This window comes from Prinia subflava, chromosome 13 (assembly GCF_021018805.1).
Source record: "Prinia subflava isolate CZ2003 ecotype Zambia chromosome 13, Cam_Psub_1.2, whole genome shotgun sequence".
Taxonomy (NCBI): domain Eukaryota; kingdom Metazoa; phylum Chordata; class Aves; order Passeriformes; family Cisticolidae; genus Prinia; species Prinia subflava.
In genome coordinates, this window is record NC_086259.1 from 7,951,945 (window position 1) to 7,971,854 (window position 19,910).

The window sequence follows — 19,910 nt, forward strand, 5'->3', positions numbered from 1 at the left end:
GACTTTATTTAGAATACAAGTCCAAAATTTGTAAGAAAAAACCCCAAAATATTAACAGGACAAACACTTTGTGTACTTACAGACACTCACTAACCAATACTTTTTAAAGTCTACCTAAAGCTGTAAATACAGGATTCATGACTCACTGCTTTCATTACTCTTGTCTGGGAGAAGGTGGCCAGGTTATCTCAGACAAGACTCTGCTCTACAGTGACTCACTGTGATGTGATGGATTCATTTTCAGGCAAACCCTCAAAAACTCATCCCTTAACTAATAAGAAACACATTAAGCACAGTCTGTTATTAAAAAGGGAACTTACAGCTATAGACCTTTTAAATAACAAGGTACAAAGGATGCCCCTGGCCAGGTTAAACAATAAAAAAGTAGAATCTCAATAAATAAATAAATATGAATCCATTGATCTATTACTCCTCATACCTCAATTTCAATTATGATATTTAGTTAACACAGGATTTGAGATTTCCTCAAATGTAACTTGCACATGTATTGTAACAGAAGTGACATTCTGAACCTCAGTCCCAGAAAATCTTACCCAAGACCTGGAGTCATGTATCTAACAAAGCTTACAAAAAAATCTTTCAGACAGCAAGAATAAACCCAAACTGATCAGTCTTCCATCTATAAATCACCATAAGTTTCAAAAGGTGACTCTTTGGGGTTTGTAACTTGTCTGCATTTCAACAGAATGATTATTTGTGTTTTCTCTCTTACCTTATTTACCCATGTCTCAAACTGAATGGTTTTGGAATTTGGTGATGTGGTAAGGAACAAATCTATGAGGAAAATAAAAGAGATGGGATATTTAACAGTAGAATACACACACAAAGATTTGATCACCTAGTAAATATATATAAATAAATTTTAAAATATTACCTATATTTTAGAAGTTATAAATGCATTATATTCTAGTGATATATAAAGTAACAAAGACTAAAAACACAGCCTCAAAACTATATTCATGTCTTGTGCTCTTCTGTAGAAACAAATATCAATAAATATCAACTATCCTTCTATTTGAGATGTGTTGAATTAAGCAACAGATACACTGTTAACAGGAGAAGAAAAGTAGATGGAGAAATATTTCTGGCTTCCTATACACTAAAATTCTCTCAAACATCAAAACAGTGTAAAATAGAGCTACAAAGGATTTATCTGGCAAGGGCTAAAGAGGAGCTTATTTACTGCCTTTTAGAAAAGTCCCCACATTAGAAAAATGGGAAGAAAAAGCTTTTATTTAAAAAAAGTAGAGGTTAAGGAATTAAAAAAAAAAAATTAAGTCCAGTGTTAAGAAATTCAGATTTAAGAAAACCACTCTTTTAGATTTAAACACTTGTTTTCTTTGTCTCCTCCCTCCCTGCAATTTCAACTGCCATTCTTTGAGCTAGAACACAATGGTTACTTTGCAGAAAAAAGAAAAAAAAAAGAGAATATTAATGCTTTACCCTGAGGTGTTTTATTGAATAAGCAGGTAGATGGCTGTACAGGGAATTTCAAGCAAAACTCCAAATACACACAGAAAACAACAAAGATTCTCCTTACAGATTTCTCTCCCCCCACAGCTTAAAAGCTCTACCATGGAATTTTATTCTTCTGAATATCTGAAATGCCCATTTCCTTTAGAGCACACACATGAAAAGCATGACAGTGTGTGCTTCATTGGAATAAATTGCAGTGATACCTAAGGACTTCTTGAAGGAGAGAAAAGTAATGAAAATAATCCGAAGACAGCATAAATGTAAGTTAGAAAACTTACATTTTTGTTTGAAACATAATTTCAAACTACGACATAACTTTGCATCTAGAAGGAAGCTTGTGCAAATAGTGTTGATTACTATCAGGTATAAGCCAAAAATATTTAAAAACCCAATACATTCACATGGGGAGAAAGAGAAATATGAAATAACAGAAGCCTTAACAGGCCAGGATGGCATTATCTTAAAAAAATGCTACTGAGGTTTAAATAATTATTTCAAGTAGAGTCCTTGCTGTACTTGGTACTGAAATTTGCACTCAGCTTTGGCCCTGCTGCACACAGGTTAAGGTACACCAGGCTCTGCAGTGTTGTACTGAAACACCCAGCAAAGGATAAGCATCTGCTGCAGCTGGAGCAGGCTGGGTGAGCCCCACACCCCTCTGTGTGCACTGTAAGCTGTCCCAGCACCTCTGTGCCTCCATCTCACACTGCAGAGTGACCTCCCACCATCACTGCTGAGTCAATCCTCTCTGCTCAGCCCTCGGTGCAAGGGGAGATCCTGGGGAGCACTAACTCAGCATTCCCTCTGGCTGTGCTGCTTACAGACATTTTGGGACTCTGTCCCAGACTGAGACACAGTGGCACAGCTGCCAACACCAGAGATAACTCACCCAATGTCACCACACTAGAACTTACCCAGCTCCCTCAGCCTGTCCTCAGCAGAGAGATGCTGCAGCCCCTTCACCCGCTTTGCCCCCCTGGCTGGCCCTGCTGCAGGAGCTCCACATCTCTCTGGTACTGAGGAGCCCAGAGCTCAGCAGGGCTGAGCAGAGGGGCAGGGTCACCCCCTGACCTGCTCCAGGGCTCTTCCTCAGGGCCCCCAGGATCCCTTTGGCCTTACAGCCCCCAGGACACGGTGCTGGCTCAAGGACAGCCTGCTGTTCCCCAGCACCAGGCCCTTCTCAGAGCTGCTCCAGGTCACCCCCAGCCTCTGCTGGGGCTTGTTCCTGCCTGGGTGCAGGACCCTGCACTGCCTTTCTCTCCAGCAGCTAAAAGACAATTGCATTCAGCAACATTCCTGTTTTGCACTGAGCTCCCTGCCCCAAACCAGCCTCTCTCTAAAATCACTTTTGCTCTCTGTTCCTCCCCGTGTACTCCTCCATCTCCTTTTTCCTAACTCCAGGCACATAACATTATACAGAACGAATGGAACCAGAGCAGTTCCTAGGCTGCTATAATGTCACACTGCACTGGCAAAACGCAAAGGCAGGCTAAGAGAGCAGATCATCTTCTAAAAATAGTGCAGAGGAGCTGTGCCACGCTGCTCCTGCATTAAAGAAACAAGCTGTGTTTTCCCATAGGACAACTTAATACAGGTACAGCAACACCACCTCTAGTTCTAGAGCCCTCTGAACCAATTCCACTGGTACCTTATTGCCAATTGTCCTCCTTTTGATCCTTAAGCCTTCTTAGAAGCTACATGTTTGAAATGCTCATGGATGATTCTGGGATTAAACTCTCTTGCATTGAAATCAAATCAAATTTTTAATATTTACAAGTAATTTTCCATTTTGATCAAGAATGCCAGAGATTTCAAACCAAGCAAAACAAAAACATTTCTTTGTAACAGCAGCATAAAAAGGTGATGTAATTTCAATACTAGAAATAACTATTCACAAATTTGTATATTTCAGAATTACAACTGTTTTCTCCCAAGTTTGTGAAAGAAATGTGTAAGAAAAAATAAGTCCTGTCTGAACAGTGTTCTAGAACAGTTAATTCCCAAATGTTACTTTCAACCTACCTTATTTTATGATTCTTTCTGGTTTGATTATGTCAATGTTTGACTACAAGAGCATCTCAGAGAGGAAACAAGTAAGAATCTGTGCACTTTATAATACCTAACAGCCAGAGCATTTCCTTTCCCAAGGAATGGTGTCCACAACAGATCCCCCACCTTACTGTTACTGCATTCCTTGTCTATTATTACTAAATTCTTAAATATGTAAGAGCTGCAGGAGAACAGATGGAGCCAACAAATGCATTAATATCTGTATGATCAGTACTGGGGTTACACAACACTGAAGACATATACAGTTCTTTTCTACACTTTTTGTATTACAGTACACTAATCATGTTCAAAACTGCAATATTTCTGGTTTTGCTTCTGGCTATGTCAAGAAAACTCAACCCTTTTTCCTACAAGGCATGCCTACCATATTACATATGCTCAGAAAAAGTCACTTGTCTGTGGACATGCTGCACACTGCCTTTGGAAGGCGGTTCAGGTTGCAATTTTAGCTCTAAGAAACAGCACCTATTCCATAAAGAGCTCTAAGTTTAAAAAAGCACAAAGTATTGGGGGCTGTTCAAATTCTTATGACCCTAATAACAGCACAGTGAGAGATATTTCCAACCTGAGGTTATTACATCAACTAATCTGGAGCTCAACAAGCAATTATTTACAGAATACAAAGATGTTGCTTTTACCAGACTGTCGGAGTCTAGAACATCCCTCTGGCCACCCTGGAGGGTTTGGAGACCGGACAGGGGGGTCTGGGATCTGTACAGGGGGGTCAGTTAGACCCACACAGGTCCCAGGAGGACACTGCCTCTGATCTCTGTCCATGGGAGTGAACACTCACATGCAAGAAGAATCACAAATCCTAAGAATTTGAAATAAGTAGTGGATGGTTTATTGTAGAATATAAATATAGAAATTAGGATTCTTAGCATATGGGGCTGAAGAGACAAGATGGAGGAACTGGGGAGTGGCCCCTGTATTCCTTGTTCTTGTTCTCGTCCCCCATCTTGTGCTGAGTTGGGTTTTAGAGATTGGTTTAGAGTAGAACTGACATGTTAGTATAGGTAGTAGGTATTGGTAAAATTTTGTAAATAAAAAATACGTCTCGGACAGTGGTTGGGTCAGGGGTACCGTACATAAGGTGCGGGGCTCTCTGATCCGCCCAGTCCGCCGCGTGTCCTGCTCTGCGGAGACACCTTGGAGAGCTGAGAAAGAACTAAGATAAGGTACCCTGCCAGGGAGGCCTGGCAGAGCTGAAAAAGGACTGAGATAATGAAGAATAAACAACCTTGGAAATGTGCACCGGCGGACTCAGTTTGTCGTCTCTACCTCTGGTGTGTAACACTTAGGGCAAAGAGAAGACTGAAAACCTTATTACCCCTGGGAACAGCAACCCAGGGGAAACTCCCAGGGAACAGCAACCTTGGGGGAACCCTTATTACCTTGGGGAACACCAACCCCAAGGAGAATCTCAGGGAAACTACAACCCTGGGACCAGACAACAGGTGCATGAAGGGATGCTAAAAGCAACAGGCAAGGGGGTACCATTAACAGCCCTAGGGTAGTTGTACATTCTGTAGATATACAAATGGAAATAAGAAACAGGAAGAGGGAAAAAACCACATTGCTGTGCTGTTGCCAGGGAAAGAATATTGAGCTAGCTGGATGGACCATTAAGGCTAAGCCTGCAGGGCATTTCTTGCATTCTTAATTTGTGACATGATGCAGCAAAGATAAGGAAAATACTCAATAGTTGGGATGGGGGAAGATCTTGGTGTCAGATTCAAGCAGATTTCCTGAGATGTAGCACCTATGGCCTAAATGAATGGATAGAAGTAAAAAACCAACACTGCCTGAGAGGAAGCCTTTCTCTTAAACAAATGCAAAGTGCAGTGTGTTCACATTTAAATACACTTTCCTATTTGGGATTTAAACAGCCAGTGATTAACATAAATACCAAATAAGTAATTGGAATATTCATCAACAAAATTCAACAGCCTGGGAATATGCTAAGAAAGCATGGAGGTTATCCAGCATTTTAGATCTACAATACTGAAAATCAACTAAAATATATACAGAAGGTATCAGAATGCTGCAACACAAACCCACAAAGTACTAGCATTTACTCACAACTTACCATAAAATGTGAGTTGCTGAGCAAATTTGGCTGTAATTTAATTTAACTGGCTCCATAATAAAGATGCTGCTATCCAAGCTCTGCTACATCTGATCACCAGTTAATACATATATATAAATACTGTATTCAGCATTCATTCTCACAAAAAAAAGGAAGATTATTAGAATGTATGTTTCTGCCTGTAGAAGGGAAGCTACTCAAGTACTGTGCTCCTGGCTCCAGTAACCTAAAGCTCATTACAGAGGAACCACAGCACTTCCATTCATCTTCATTTGATAGGATCAGGGAATTTTGACACTACTACAACATATGGCCCACTGAAGACTGAAAAATCTCCCCTGAAAGCAGCATAAAACTTGACTGGCTAGACTGCACTGAGTTTATTTAGTGATTTAGAACTGCCCTGTATCAATGTCTAAGTCACCCCAGACACAGCCACAAACACTAAAATTGTAATTTGAGCACAGCACATCCCATCTTGAGCTAGCTCCATTTCTGGCAGTGTGCAGTGTATCCAAAGGAGCTTTACCTAACTACTGCTGTCTACAGTGGCCCATCTTGGGCAGCAAGAGCATGGCATTTGTGCCATAGGGCTTGGGAACCAGAGACCTGCACTGAAGGTAGGCAGCTACTGAGAACCCAGCACCTGGAGAAGGGCAACCCAACTGATCCAAGGGCAGGAGCACCTCTCCTGTGGAGAAGGGCTGGGAGCTGGGGCTGCTCAGGCTGGAGGAGAAACCTTAGAGCCCCTCCCAGGACATAAGAGAGCTGGGGAGGGGCTTTGGGCAAGGACATGCAGGGACAGGGCAAGGGGGAATGGCCTTAAGCTGAGAGAGAGCAGGTTCAGGTCAGAAGTAAGGAAGAAATTCTCCTGTCAGGGTGGTGAGGCTCTGGCACAGGTTGCCCAGAGGAGCTGTGGCTGCCCCATCCCTGGAAGTGTCCAAGGCCAGACTGGATGGGGCTTGGAGCACCCTGGGAGAGGGGAAGGTGTCCCTGCCCATGGCAGGCAGGGGGTTTGGAACTGGACAAGATTTAAGATACCTTCTCACCCAAACCATTCTGTGCTAATTGCAAAACCTTATTGGTCATGACAAAGGAAATCCATAAAGACGACAGATTAAAATAAAGGGCAGCATTTGAACACCTTAAACATGAAAGCATTTCTATTTCTCTGGCAAATCCTTTTGCTGCAGAAATAAACATGTAGGCAGTTTCTAACCACCCACCTCTACACCCAACAGCAGGTCCAGCTCAGCTCCATATCCCACAGTGTTTCTCACACAGCCAGTCCTCCACTCCTCTCAAGCCAGTCTTATGCAGCTATGCTTCCCTTACTCCACACACCATTAGGTCAGTCCTCCTCTAGGAACTTCCAGTCCATCTGCAATGAACATCCTCTTTTTGCAGAAATTCACCCAGGATTTGCTCCTCACTACCTCCAACTAATTCCCTGCCTTCAGCCTGGATTTCTTCCCCACCTCCTTCCTCCTGTGCACCCGTTTCTGCCTTTGGCCCACCGCTCTCCTTTGAGTGCCCAAACACTGGCCACAGTCCAGAGGCACCATGGAAGGGAAGGATTCCCTAATCCCTGCCTGTGGCACAGCCTCTGCTGATGGCTGTAGAGCTAGTAAAGAAAACAGCAACAGAGCCCAGTTGATATTTCTGAAACCTGTTTCAAACTTAGTTTCCATGAATCTTTCAATCAACAGTAAACAAACATGTAGTGTTACAGTTTCATCCTACTTCCACTGATTTTAGTTACTAGAACTAGAAACTGCAATAAAACCTAACTATGCAGAACCTGCTCCAAGTTCACTTCTGACTACCCTTGTTATTTTCTGTCACTTTTGAGTGTTATAAAAATAGCACTATTTTTAGATGGAGCTTTCATTTCACTAATGACTGATTTGACCTTTCTGTTTAATGTCAGAGGGCTTTATTTCAGAATAAAACTCCTCAGCATCTGCCTGTCTTGAGAAGCCACCAGGGTACAAGCAATATTAAGCTACTGCTTGATTTCACATTTACTTCAGAAGTTTAAGTTCAAAAAGATGGGGAGAAAGTGCCCTTATTACAAACACTATCACCACGGCCAAGGCAGTACCCAATTAAAGCATTTATGTGTACACTCCAAACATGCCCAAAAATGCTTTCATCAGTGTGGAAGAACAGGGGTGTCTGTGCATATTCTCTAATCAGGAGTTACTTTTGGAGATGAATGTGCCTCCTTTATCTATATATAAATAATGTGCTGAATTAAAAAATCTCTGCTTTGCAGTGTGTTGACAGAATGGTAACAAGTGTATTTAATCATTAAATGCCCTAAAACCCAAGGCAAAATAAAAGATAACTTTCCTGTATTTACATTATGGATTGAACACTGGTAGGAAAAAGAAGTATTTAGAATCAAACATAATTTAGAAATTTTTTTACTTGTAACTACATAAATTTTGTTGTACAATACTTCTGGTATGTACAAATCTGATTTTATATAAAAAAGTTAGACATAGTCAGTTTTATTTCTTTACTACATGGCAACAGAAAATAAAATCTTACAAAGTTCATGTTTCTGTTCCTAAGTTTTTCATTCATACCTCTACATGTGTGTCACTGTTAGCCTTGCTCAAAAGACACAGAGAGTTGGAATTTGGGAGAGAAGCAGCAGCAGAGAAAAATCTCTCCCTTTATTACTTCTTATTATATACTTTTTGAAAGGTGACCACAGATTGGAGGGTTGTATTCCCACCTCTCAACCACATTGGTCAAAGGGACTGCCACACAACCTCTCCTTGGACAGGACTGTGAAAACGATGGTAATATTTACAATTCACAATCTTCTTGTTTATATGAGAAGAGCATGAGAAGATGCACACTTGTACTTTAATATGAATGCTCAGAAAACTAAGAGAATCTCATGGTGACACATTGGTATTCAGATTTGTCAAGTTGTCATTAGCAGTGTCCTAGAGCAAATGAAGTACATCTACTTGAAGTTTTGGAGCTAATCAAATGAAACAATAATTTTCTCCACTGAAGAACTTAACCAAAACAAAAGGATTTCATATGTTCCAAACAAGCTAATTTGTGTTGGTGAATTCTTAAGAAATGTGCTTATAATAAGAAATCGTGAATTTACTCTGTTCAAATGGCTTTTTCAAAATTCATTAAGTATTTACTGGAACTATTTTGTAAAACAGGTGAAAAACAATGATAAACAACATAACTAAGAACTACAATCCCTTTCATTGTTAAATATTACTATAGAAGGAATTCATACATATTAATTTAAAAGTTTTGCTTTATTGGAGAACTTCAAATTAGATTTATGCTTTAGATTTATGCTGCTGAATACACAGAGCCGGTGGGACTATCCTTTTGGTTGTTAGCATTTCAAACATGAGCTTTCAGACAGACAATGCTCTTTATTTTCAGAATATAGGCAACAACATTGTTTCAAGAAACAGAAAACAATGACCCTCAAGGGTGCTTTCAGAGCCCATCTTCACATTCATGTTTTCTCAACAAAATGCTATTTGGGGCAGAACCAATTTACTTCTCACCTGTATTAAGTTATTGATTCCCATAAAAATATAACTCTCCAGTGTATATAACTATATCAGTATATAATTAAAAATTGCAAAAAGAATAGCTTTTGATACACTTCATAATGGCAATTTTAAAATTAAAACTGCTAAGCAGATAGCGGAGATTATGGGCTTCTTTGGAAAGATTAGGAAAAAAGAAGTTAAACCTAAAGCTCTTTCTTTTCTCTAATATCTCTACCCATCCCTTGGTTCTCTCCGTAAGGAGAGCTGTGAGGAAGAGAAGCCTTTGGCAAAAGCAGCCCAGGCCCAGCAGCAGGAGGAGATGCAGCTAATTCCAGCTCTGTTTGATTTTATGAGCTGGAACTTCCTGTGGTACTGAACACTGGGAAGGAGCAAGAGGAGGAACGGGAGTAAAAGGAGATCATAACACCCAGAGCATTTTTAATTAGAGATAACAAAGATGTAAAGAGCAGAAGTAATGAAAAACAAACAAAACTTTACAGACTAAAGTCCTCTGAAATATATCCTGCCAGTCTTACATGATACATTTTTTCTTCCATTATTTGTTGTAAACTCTGCTATCAGAGGTAAAACTCTGCTATCAGAGCTAAAACAGTTAAGAACTTTTACAAATTGTACCTGTTCAAGGAACAACATAGTGATTCATGGCTTTACTGAATATTTGCTCTGGGAGAAATGTAAAGGAGGGGGCAGAACCAGAGAGAACAACTTGACTTCAAATATATACACACAACCCCTACATCCCATCCAAGTTTTAAAATGCCACCAGATACTTTGTTTCTCAGTTATTTTAATAGTGAATAAATGCAGATCTACTGCAGAAAACCAAGTCGGCTGGTAATAAGAGCTGCACAGAGGCTACCACCTTCCATGAGGAGGAAACTCATTGAAAATCTGATGTAGAGCATGATACTATTTTCAGAATCCAGGTTTAAACAACTACAACAGAAATACCACCCATGATTTGAGCAATTGGTTTTCAAGAAGGAAACTATCTACATTTATACATTTAAACTAAGTGGGAATCAAAAAGAAAACACATTGTGAACGTTCTGGTACATTAGGTTTCTAAATTCCCAAAGCAAAACAACATAAGAAAATTAACCACCAGAAATCAGTAAAGAGACTAGCAATTAGCTTACAGCAAGCTGTTTCTGACTAATGATTTTTCCACTTTAGTTTTCCCAACCCCAAATTTATGACTTTTCCTTCATTTTATATAAACAGCTCCAGAAATATCTCCAATTATACACATCACATGCTAGTGTTCAACAGAAGATCAGTTGTAAAGCCAGCACTTCCAAACTGTGGAATCACATAACCAACTGACACACACAGTATTTAATACATCAGCTATTTTTCACAGCATTCAAGAATACATTGACAGATGTACAGTATGAAGTTACAGTGGGATTCACAGTCCAAGGCAGCTAGTCTCATGCATTTGAGCACTTAAAAAGTGTTTGTAGGGCCTGGCTTCTTGGTAGAAGTCTTATATTCCTGAATGTAAACAAATTTATGGTTTAATAATCCTGTTTCTTTCTCCTCAAGTTAAGAAAGACAGCATTAGCCCTAAGTGAACATCTGACATTTTAGGATGTTTACAATAAAAGGAATTAAGTTGTCTAATTAGAAAAAAAATGACACAGCAAAATAATTGCTATCCTAAAAATTTCAACTGCGACATTTTTCAGACAGGCCTCTTACTTGAGGATCCTGCTTTGGAAATGCTCACCTGGACTGTTTGCTTTATAAAATACACCTGTTGTTATTCTGTTCAGACAATGCTATTATTATTAGCTACAAGATGATTTTCCTAAGCCAGCTGTGCCAAAGAACTGATGACAAGTGTGAGTGTGAACTGTGAGACGTCCAGCAGCCCTGTTCTACCAGGGCACCATATCTGCCCCCCAGCTTGCAGCCTCAGTGCGTGTACCAGCAGTGCCAGCCATGGGGGGCTGCCTGAGCAGCCCATTCCAGACATCCCTTCCCAAGCCAGCCACTCTGGGAAGCACATTCTCCTCCCTGGAGCAGCACATGCACGCAAGACACTTGAAAGTTTGGGATTTAGTTTATCCGTTGAGCACATACAGACCCTTTGGTAAAGGTTCCACACTGCAAATTCTTGCATGGTTTTTATGAAATTCCTGATCTAAATCAGAATTCCCTACTGAATTATTAATTATAGGGAGCTGAGACTTCTGCATGAGGATGCTTTCTTTAAAAACAGCAGCAGCACTACTCTCTAAAACAGCCCAGTTTATCTCTCCCCAAGAAAGATTAGTATTATCTTTGTTGTGGTTAGAGGATTTTTGGATTATAAAATCCTTACACTGTTAGCCTTTCATGAAGCACTGTTAGGGATTAAACACATCTTTATGAGCAAGTTCTCATCTAATGAAATCATAACAATTCAACTTCATTTCACCCAGAGCATGAGAAGTGTGGCAATTAAAAGCTCCATTCTGAGTGTTCAATATCAGCAGGTTGAAAACGGGTTAGGCAATAAACTAGCAAAAAGCTTCTCAGCCCAGAGAGGATTTTTTTTTTATGTCAAGCACACTTTAAATCTCCTAAGCTGTTTATAATGATAGAGTTGCCAGAAATAGCCCAGCTAAAAATCATCAAATTGGCTGCATCTGTTACAGAATACAAAGAGCCCCAAAATATTGCAGAATATTAGAAAAACCTTTAAAAATACCTGCAAAAAAAACTCAGGAAGAACAAGTAAAATGGCATGTCCTGGTGATCTATTTGTAAACAAAAATCACTCCATCCATTTTAGGTGCAATTATATCCTTATAATCATGAATAGTAGCATTGCCTGTGAGTAAACAGCCTGAATATTTCAGTCCAAAAGTCCCACAGCAGCATCAAATCCCATGATTATTAAGTGTTTTGGGCCACATGATTTCAGCAGGAAGATTATTCCCCTGCATCTTGTCAATGCCTCCCTTTTAATTAATACAATTCTGCTGTGCACCAGGCCGTGTTGTTAATGAGGCTTTGTTCCCAGTGAAGAATGGCTGTGTGGGTGAATACTGACTCACAGGAGTGCTCTCCTCACCAGCTCCTGGGAGCCCAGCACTGCCTCTGCCCGAGAGCATTTACACCACAGTCCCACCAGTACTGCACACACAGCTTTGGTGGTTTGGCCCTTTTTTCCCCGAATTTCTATCACCTGACTACTTGGATGACTACCTGTGAGTCACTTGCCCAGCTCTGTGCAGACACAAATTAGAGCAGACGTGGTGAGAACACGGCACAGGTATTTTTTGGAAGAGGCACAGTGAGACTCAAGGTATAATTTCATGCTTGGTTAAAGGCAGGCTACAACTGCTGCTACTAAAAGAGGAGTCAACCTTTTCCCTGTGCTTACATTGGCTCTGACAACCCTGCATGGTGAGTTGGATCAGCTTAACTCCAGTGCTAATGAACTGTGCTCCCCAGCAGCCCCAGTTCCAGGCAGTTCCTAGAGCTGGTGTCAGGGAACTGCCATAAATGTGCAGGCAGGATTACACAACTGGTGACTTCTCATTTTGGCAAGAAGCACTCTTGGAAAAACACATCAGTCATGAAATATCAGATACATAGATACTATTTTTCAGCAGCATATGTCTTATTCCCAGTTAGTCCCATCTTCATAGGGACAGTAAAAAAAACCATTATTTCCACCTTAGAAGTAAAACATTACTTTAAAAATAAAAAACATCGCAACATTTTCTCCAGTTTTCTTGTCAGAATGAATTATTTTCCTTACAGTTTTCCCCAAGTTCCTGTAACATAACACTTCCCACAGCACTAAACATAACACCTTAATGTAGTACCTGAGCCTGAGGTGTCACAGCCTTGCTGCTATAAGCAAGTAAAAGTCAGGATCTTTATGGGAAGAGCTTCACAGGAGCTTCTACTCCCATCTTGAGATATAAAAATAGATGTGAATCTATAAAAGCTCCCAGCACTACCCACACAAAGATCCTGACTCTCATTTCTATTTAATAGAGGAGTTTCCACATAGCAGCAGCACTAACTAGAACTCTTGGAACACTCTTTAGTCTGGCAGTTGTCAAAAACCTTGAAAAATTGATCAATCTGTGACTGATCAATGTAAGAATCTTAGACTTCTTACCTCTACTCACCTCTGAGTTGAGATTGCAATGAACTCAACTTAAAATGCTACCTGGAATGCTCATATATGCTGTTTATGGTGCTAAAACAAAATTCCAAAAGGCTTCTAGACCTAAGTGCTTTAGAACTGGTTATTACATGACACTGATTATGGTAAGCAACCATATATTTAATTTTCCAGTTGGAATTTCCACTTGACAGCTTCACATAGCAATGCGCCAGAACTGAATATTAAGGTTTGACTGCATGCTAAAGCAATTAACTTAATCCCCAACATTTATAAGCATCTTAATTAAATTTATGGACTCGTTCCTCTCATTCCCATGCAACTAGAGAAGAAAAAGATAAGCTCTCTTTCCAAAATTACCATATATGAATTGATGTACATTGCACATCTAGCAGAAGATAAAGCACTTCAGAATTAATTTAGTGTGTGAAGAAATTAAGTTTATCACAATATTTAAATATGCTTGGAAATATGAGCCAGGTATGTAAGTGATAAATAGATTCATCATGGTAATTGAATTGCACTGACAAAATATCCAGAATAAAATAAAGGAAGAACACAGTACTATCAGTGATAGAAGTCATAGTGAAATCTTGAAAAGAAATTCAGTCCAGTCTGAAAAACATTCTGCTGGAGCAAAATTCCTAACTATTTCCAGAGTCAAGATGAAAAACTGCAGCCCTGCTGCAGTTGCCATGAGGACTCGAGTGCAGCATTGTGAAGAGCAGGGAACAAGACTTCAAGGATGAACACAACATCATTCAGAACAAGCAGGAGTTATGATTATTATCAAGAAGTAGAAAATGCTATTAGAATATTTATTTTCAAAGTTGTTTTTTAAAACTCAGAATTTTCAAATTGTTGATACTAAAATTAAGTAATTAAAAAAACCAAATCAGAAGTAGCAAAATCATATAATTACTGAAGGAAGTTATAACACATGACATTGACACCTAGTGATAACTATTTTTAGGATGGTATTTAACACTTCTATGACTTACCAGCAGTGAAGTCATTATTTAAATCTATAAAGGCATGAGAGTGTGGTATATACATTTTACTTTGAGTTTCCAATGCAGGATGCCATGACAAGTTCCTACAGACAGGAATAAAAATACATTTCATCAATGTGTATAGACTGTTAATCATGATAATATAGCTTCAAAAACCAGTGAAACTTTAAATAAAAATGGGACAGAAAGCATGTTCTCCCAATGCCAAGATAAAATTCCTACTTAGCTTACAATATACTCAGTAACTCCTGTAATTACTTGAAAGGTTCTTTGAAGGATGATTCATAGCACAGGGGCTTCAGTTCCATTTCAATTATTTTCTAAAGCAACTTTTCTTTTTTGCACAGAGCAGTGTCACTACCCACTAAGTTATTATAGTTAGTGCCAAGGCTCCAGTCGTATGTGCAAATCCTGAGACACTGATCTCTGTCCTTCCCAGTTTCCTCAAGCAGCTTCTGAAATCTACTTTCTGATTAATAAATATGAGCACAAGTGAGCACATGCTGCTAGAGCAGCTCATGCCTGCTGCATGGAAATATATTTTATTTCAACTCACCTAAAAATCAACACATGAATTAAACTCTCACATTCTGATGGACTGCTAGCTAATTATGTAATTTCCCAAGCAGGTGATACTTTTATTTTTTATAAATACACATGCCCTGCTGGTTTCTGCTCTAAAAATGGCTGAACTTCCAGAAAACAAATAGTATTCTGATTACTTCCCAGAGATCATAACTAAGTGCTACAAATGTTAAAATGCATCACTTAATCTAAAGAAATAATTAAGTATTTTCTCTAGGTTTGTCTATGTATTTAATCTTGACGCTTGCCAATGAAGTTAGTCATACAGCTCTAGAATAAATCTTTAAACATTTTGAATGAAAACAGAGAAGTGCTTTCCTAAGCAGATGACAAAACTGTTGTCCACAAACAAGACATAGCTTATGCTGTTCCCTACAGCACCCAGTCTTCTGCTGAGCTATGATGAGCAAGTTTATTTGTATCTTAAAGCTCCTGAAAGAATTTCTTCAACAAAATGAAACAAATCTTTCCCACTTTTCCATTTCTTCCAAAGCTCATACAATTTATTTTATATATAATCACTGCTAAGTGTTCAGAAACATCCTTGTGAATCTGAAATCTGTTTCATAAGCCACCAGTACAAGTATGGTGATAGAATTGGAGTTGGGATTAATGAACAAAAACACACTGCCAAGAAGGGCATAGTTTCCACTGACACATTCAAATGTTATTTATTCTACGAAAGGAAAATAGCCAGTTAGGAACCACAAGTATAGGATTTCTTATTTTCAAACCACAGACTTAAAATTTTTTGGCATCCTGCCAAATACTAGAGACATTGCTACTCTGTATTTTTTGGTTACAGACTGGTTCTTCTGAGCCAGTAGAGACACAATCTTTTGTTATGCTTTGATTTCAGCACTCATATCCAAAACAGTTAAAAATAAATCTTTGCACAATCCTTGTCAAGCATTTAAGTATGCCATTATTTTTATTCCAGTGTTTGATAACAGGTCCCATTCTAGAAATTTCAGGGCTAGCAGAAATTTAAATAATGCAACTTAGTTCCCTGTGCTACAATTTCATCTCCTAAGGCTTCAGTCAACTTCTATCTGCCCAAGAGTGGCCTGAGGCACTCCTTAACACAAGGGATGTGATACAGACATCACTTGTATGCACACTTGTGTTGCTACTTAGTCACCTCTGCTTTACGTCACTTCATAAATCTCCTCCCCTATATTTTCCTAAATATATAGAGTTTAATACCCTTACATCCTGTACTTTCTGCACTTTTGATTTCCTATGGTGCAACCTTCCCATTATAAATCATTTCCCAGATAGATGAGAGCACTATTTTTTTAGGTTTACCCCAAACACTTGCAGATTTTTCTTTTGTCATCCCTTTAATGATAAGGGCACTTTCAGTAGTTCTTGCATTATCAACCTGAAAGCAGCTTTTGTACAGCACAAGTTCCATAACACAGATTATAATACTAAATATCAAAAGCATGCTAAACAAATGAGACTATAACTTCTTGGACCTAATTGTTCCAAGAAATGATTTTCCTATTTCTGATGTCTATTCTCAGTGGTTCTGTTTTTACAGCTCTCCCAGAATCTCTACTTGCCCTATAAAATAACACTTTAAAGATCAGACAAAGAGTGTCAGTGAATGTTTGCCACTGACAGAAAGCAGATTCACATCTGCATGGAGAGTTAAACATAAATCTTACACTTGAATGAGAAGTGGATGCACAATGCCCAGGCTCCCAAAGCCGTGCTGACCCCCGAGCCCTCAGCTTACCCGCCTAGCAGGATCTGCGGCTTATTCGAGTCGCTCGTGACACCAAACACATCAGGAATCAAGTCCCCGTTAAAGCTGAAAATGAAACAGTGTCAGTACCACCTCAGTCACCACAGGAGCTCAAACCACCTGTTCTTACACTAATCTGTGCTTGTACATTTTCCCACTGAGCCGTGAAGCACTCCCAGCTGTGAGTGTGCTCTGAATTCTGGCTCGTGTCTGAGCTGCTGTAGCACTAAAGGTCTATCAGTGTTTCACACTCTGCCTCTGCTTTGGCTCTCCAGATCCACTTCCCCTCCACTTTTGTTCAGCATTTCACACACAAGCAAGCACATTGTCAAAGGGATATTTGCTCATTTTGGTAAGCCAGTAAGGTTTTTGCTTTACAAAATTCACTGAGAAATGAATGGCTTTTTTTTCTGAATATTCAGAGTATTAAAATGAAAGAAATTCAAAGATCATGTAGTTACTCTTGCCACGATAATGTAATACACAAGAATTGTAAAGATAATTATTTTGGTTCATCATCTTTTGTTAGATCAGTTGACAGTACACAAACCACCCTGTTCTTAAAAGATAAAGAGCATGTGTTTCAAATTTTAGCATTAAAATTATATTTCAGTTGTTCTTAGTCACCACTATAAATGTGTTTTTTTAAAAAAGTAGGTCATACTTACTCCATTACTAGAGGCTCATCATGAAAAGTCTTATTTAACACAGTTTTATGGTTAATATCTGAAAACAGAAAACATTACCTTGATTCAGTTACCAACATATTCTGACATCTGAATTTTTAACTAAGACATAATTCTTCTATTCATTTAAAACCATCAGCTCTATGATTAAAAAAAGGCACGACTTAGTGTGAAGAAGAACTAAATAGCTTCCTGAAACTTTGCAGCAAAGAGTGAGTTACAGTTAAAATCCTGAGGGCTTGTTCTCTCTCCACTGAACTCCTCAGTCAATTATTCTAAGTAGATCTTGGTGAAAACTCTTTCTGTGCACGACTGCACTCACACAGATACAGGAAAACTGTTGGGATGAAGACAGGCTAAAAGTTTAACATTGTATGTTAGACTTCTGTTTAATGTTTTGTCACTGTAAAAACATTCTTAATTATACACACTGAGTACTTGAAATAAGCAATAAAGGTAGACTTTCTAAATGGGAAGCGAGAAGTAAGTTCCAGTCAGGTTATCGCCTTAGACTCCACTTTACCTGTAATCCAAACTCCTCGCCAGATTGTTCCCATTTCCCTCCTCTCTCCACAATGTTTGCCGTTACAATTTTCACATTTCATACAGCTGTCCCCTCCACCTGACTTGTCTGTCACACTTCTATTACCCAAGGAGACAGCCCATACCTTGCCAGGGGCCTCAGCACACACCAACACTGCCTGACCTTTTAACCTCTGACTCCTCCTCCACGCCCCACATGCTCACTTGTGTCTCCCAACACTTGGGGTTTTTTTCCAAAATGAAACAAAATTACTTAATCCAAGTCCTCCTATTCTAGCCAATACCAGAGACACCTGCTATTCCCTTAACATTTGTTCCATTGCACTTTTCCAGGTTGCTTGTTTCAGCTCTGATTAAAGCCAGAAGCAACGGTGTCTGAGGCAAACTGGCCTCACCTGTAACTATGCCATAACACAGTTGTTTACAATAGCGAATATTCTTCAGTAGTTTTTGTGGATTAAAGAGTATTTTCCTTTGCTAATCTGTCCTTGTTCAAACCTTAAATTCCTCCTCAAACCCTCTCCTCGCAAAGTCAACAGAAAACAGAACAGACCCCATGAGTTCACACAATCCATGACTCTACCTCAAACACTGCTATGAAACTCCTGAAAACTCCATTCTAAAGGTCTTGAAAACTTTCAGCAATAGACACTCTAGAAACCCTTCCTCCAATACCCATTTTAGTGTCTCACCGTCTTTAAAGAGTTTAGTTTAACATAAATATTCTATTACTGTTGGTAGGTTTAGGTATGCAATTTTGAAAGTTGATGCACTGAAGTTCACACCAGGTTCCCTGTGCATTTTAAACTGAAGATAAATCTTTTGAGATAGTCTTTGTGAAGCTGACAAGCATGATGGGGAAGCCATGAGAAGCAGCTCTTCAGTTAATAGGTACTGCCAAATTAGAATAATGTTTGGTTCTATCTGTTGCATAATATACTGCAAGCATTGTTCTCTTTCATTAATTATTGAACACAGTTTAGCAGCAGAATAATATATGGGTGTAAGGCTGAATAGCTGCTAATCCCTATTTTAGTTGTAAAAACAATCATTACACTGTAAAAATAAGTTGTAACTTCTTGACAATACTTTGAATTAACAAGTCTAACAATCTTATTAAGAACCAGTCTCAGCAACTCACCTAAGGTTTGGTTGTGTCCCCAGAAAATAAACACTGAAAGTTCATCTTTGCCATGACTTGGGGCCTGGGTAGTGAGGAGGACGTCCATTTGGGAATCCCCATCATAATCTCCAGGAACCACACTGGTTATGGTGACACCCAGAGACCTGGAATGGAAAATAAAAGCCCCCACATGCAAATAATTGTAAAAAGGTGTGCATGGAAAAAGCACTTGTGTGGTCCAAGGCTCACTCAATTATTAGCAGTTGGTCCAATACAATCTTACCCTTCAGCACCCTGGTTTCTGATGAAGTCTTACCTATTGCAAAAGTATCTCAAAATCAGGCACCTGACAGGCTGTCTTGGTCTAAGGAAAATGACATTTTAACTCTGAACTTCAGCTGTTGGGCATTCTTCAGCCACATCCTGTTTGTTAATGCTATCTACACGTCATTAAATCCTCCATTTGTTGTAGAACCAGTCAACCAAAATGTGTTTCAGTGAGCAGGATCTTTTGGTTGCATTCCAAGAGCAAGAATACAAAACAACAGGAGCTGTTTGAACAGCAGGAGTCAGGCACAGGTAGATTTTTTAAAAAGACAGTGCCATTTCCTCCTACCTGCTGCCAGGTCTTCCTACCTTTGTTAGTTCTTTCCATCTTTTTTTATTTGCTTACCTACTCAGACCCTGCTTTACACACACAAACATGGGTCATGTTAAGGATTAAAAGCAGATAATTTCTAATGCATTAAACAAATTAGTTCTTTCTGAGACAGGATGGAATAGGGAAAAATAAAAATATGTAGAATACAGAAGATGAAGCTGAGCTATAAAAGTAATTTAACTTCTAATA

At 39.2% G+C, this 19,910-nt stretch overlaps 1 protein-coding gene across 1 annotated transcript in view; it reads right to left on the minus strand.

The window, feature by feature from the left end:
• Positions 1 to 19,910, minus strand: part of ITFG1 (integrin alpha FG-GAP repeat containing 1) — a 72,549-nt gene that overhangs the window by 48,337 nt on the left and 4,302 nt on the right. The window contains exons 3-7 of the mRNA XM_063410658.1: positions 19,079 to 19,224; positions 17,377 to 17,434; positions 16,700 to 16,774; positions 14,359 to 14,453; positions 734 to 795 (exon numbers count right to left, since the gene is read on the minus strand). Of these exons, the coding sequence (XP_063266728.1) occupies positions 734 to 795; positions 14,359 to 14,453; positions 16,700 to 16,774; positions 17,377 to 17,434; positions 19,079 to 19,224 (436 nt within the window). The remainder of the gene's footprint in view (positions 1 to 733; positions 796 to 14,358; positions 14,454 to 16,699; positions 16,775 to 17,376; positions 17,435 to 19,078; positions 19,225 to 19,910) is intronic.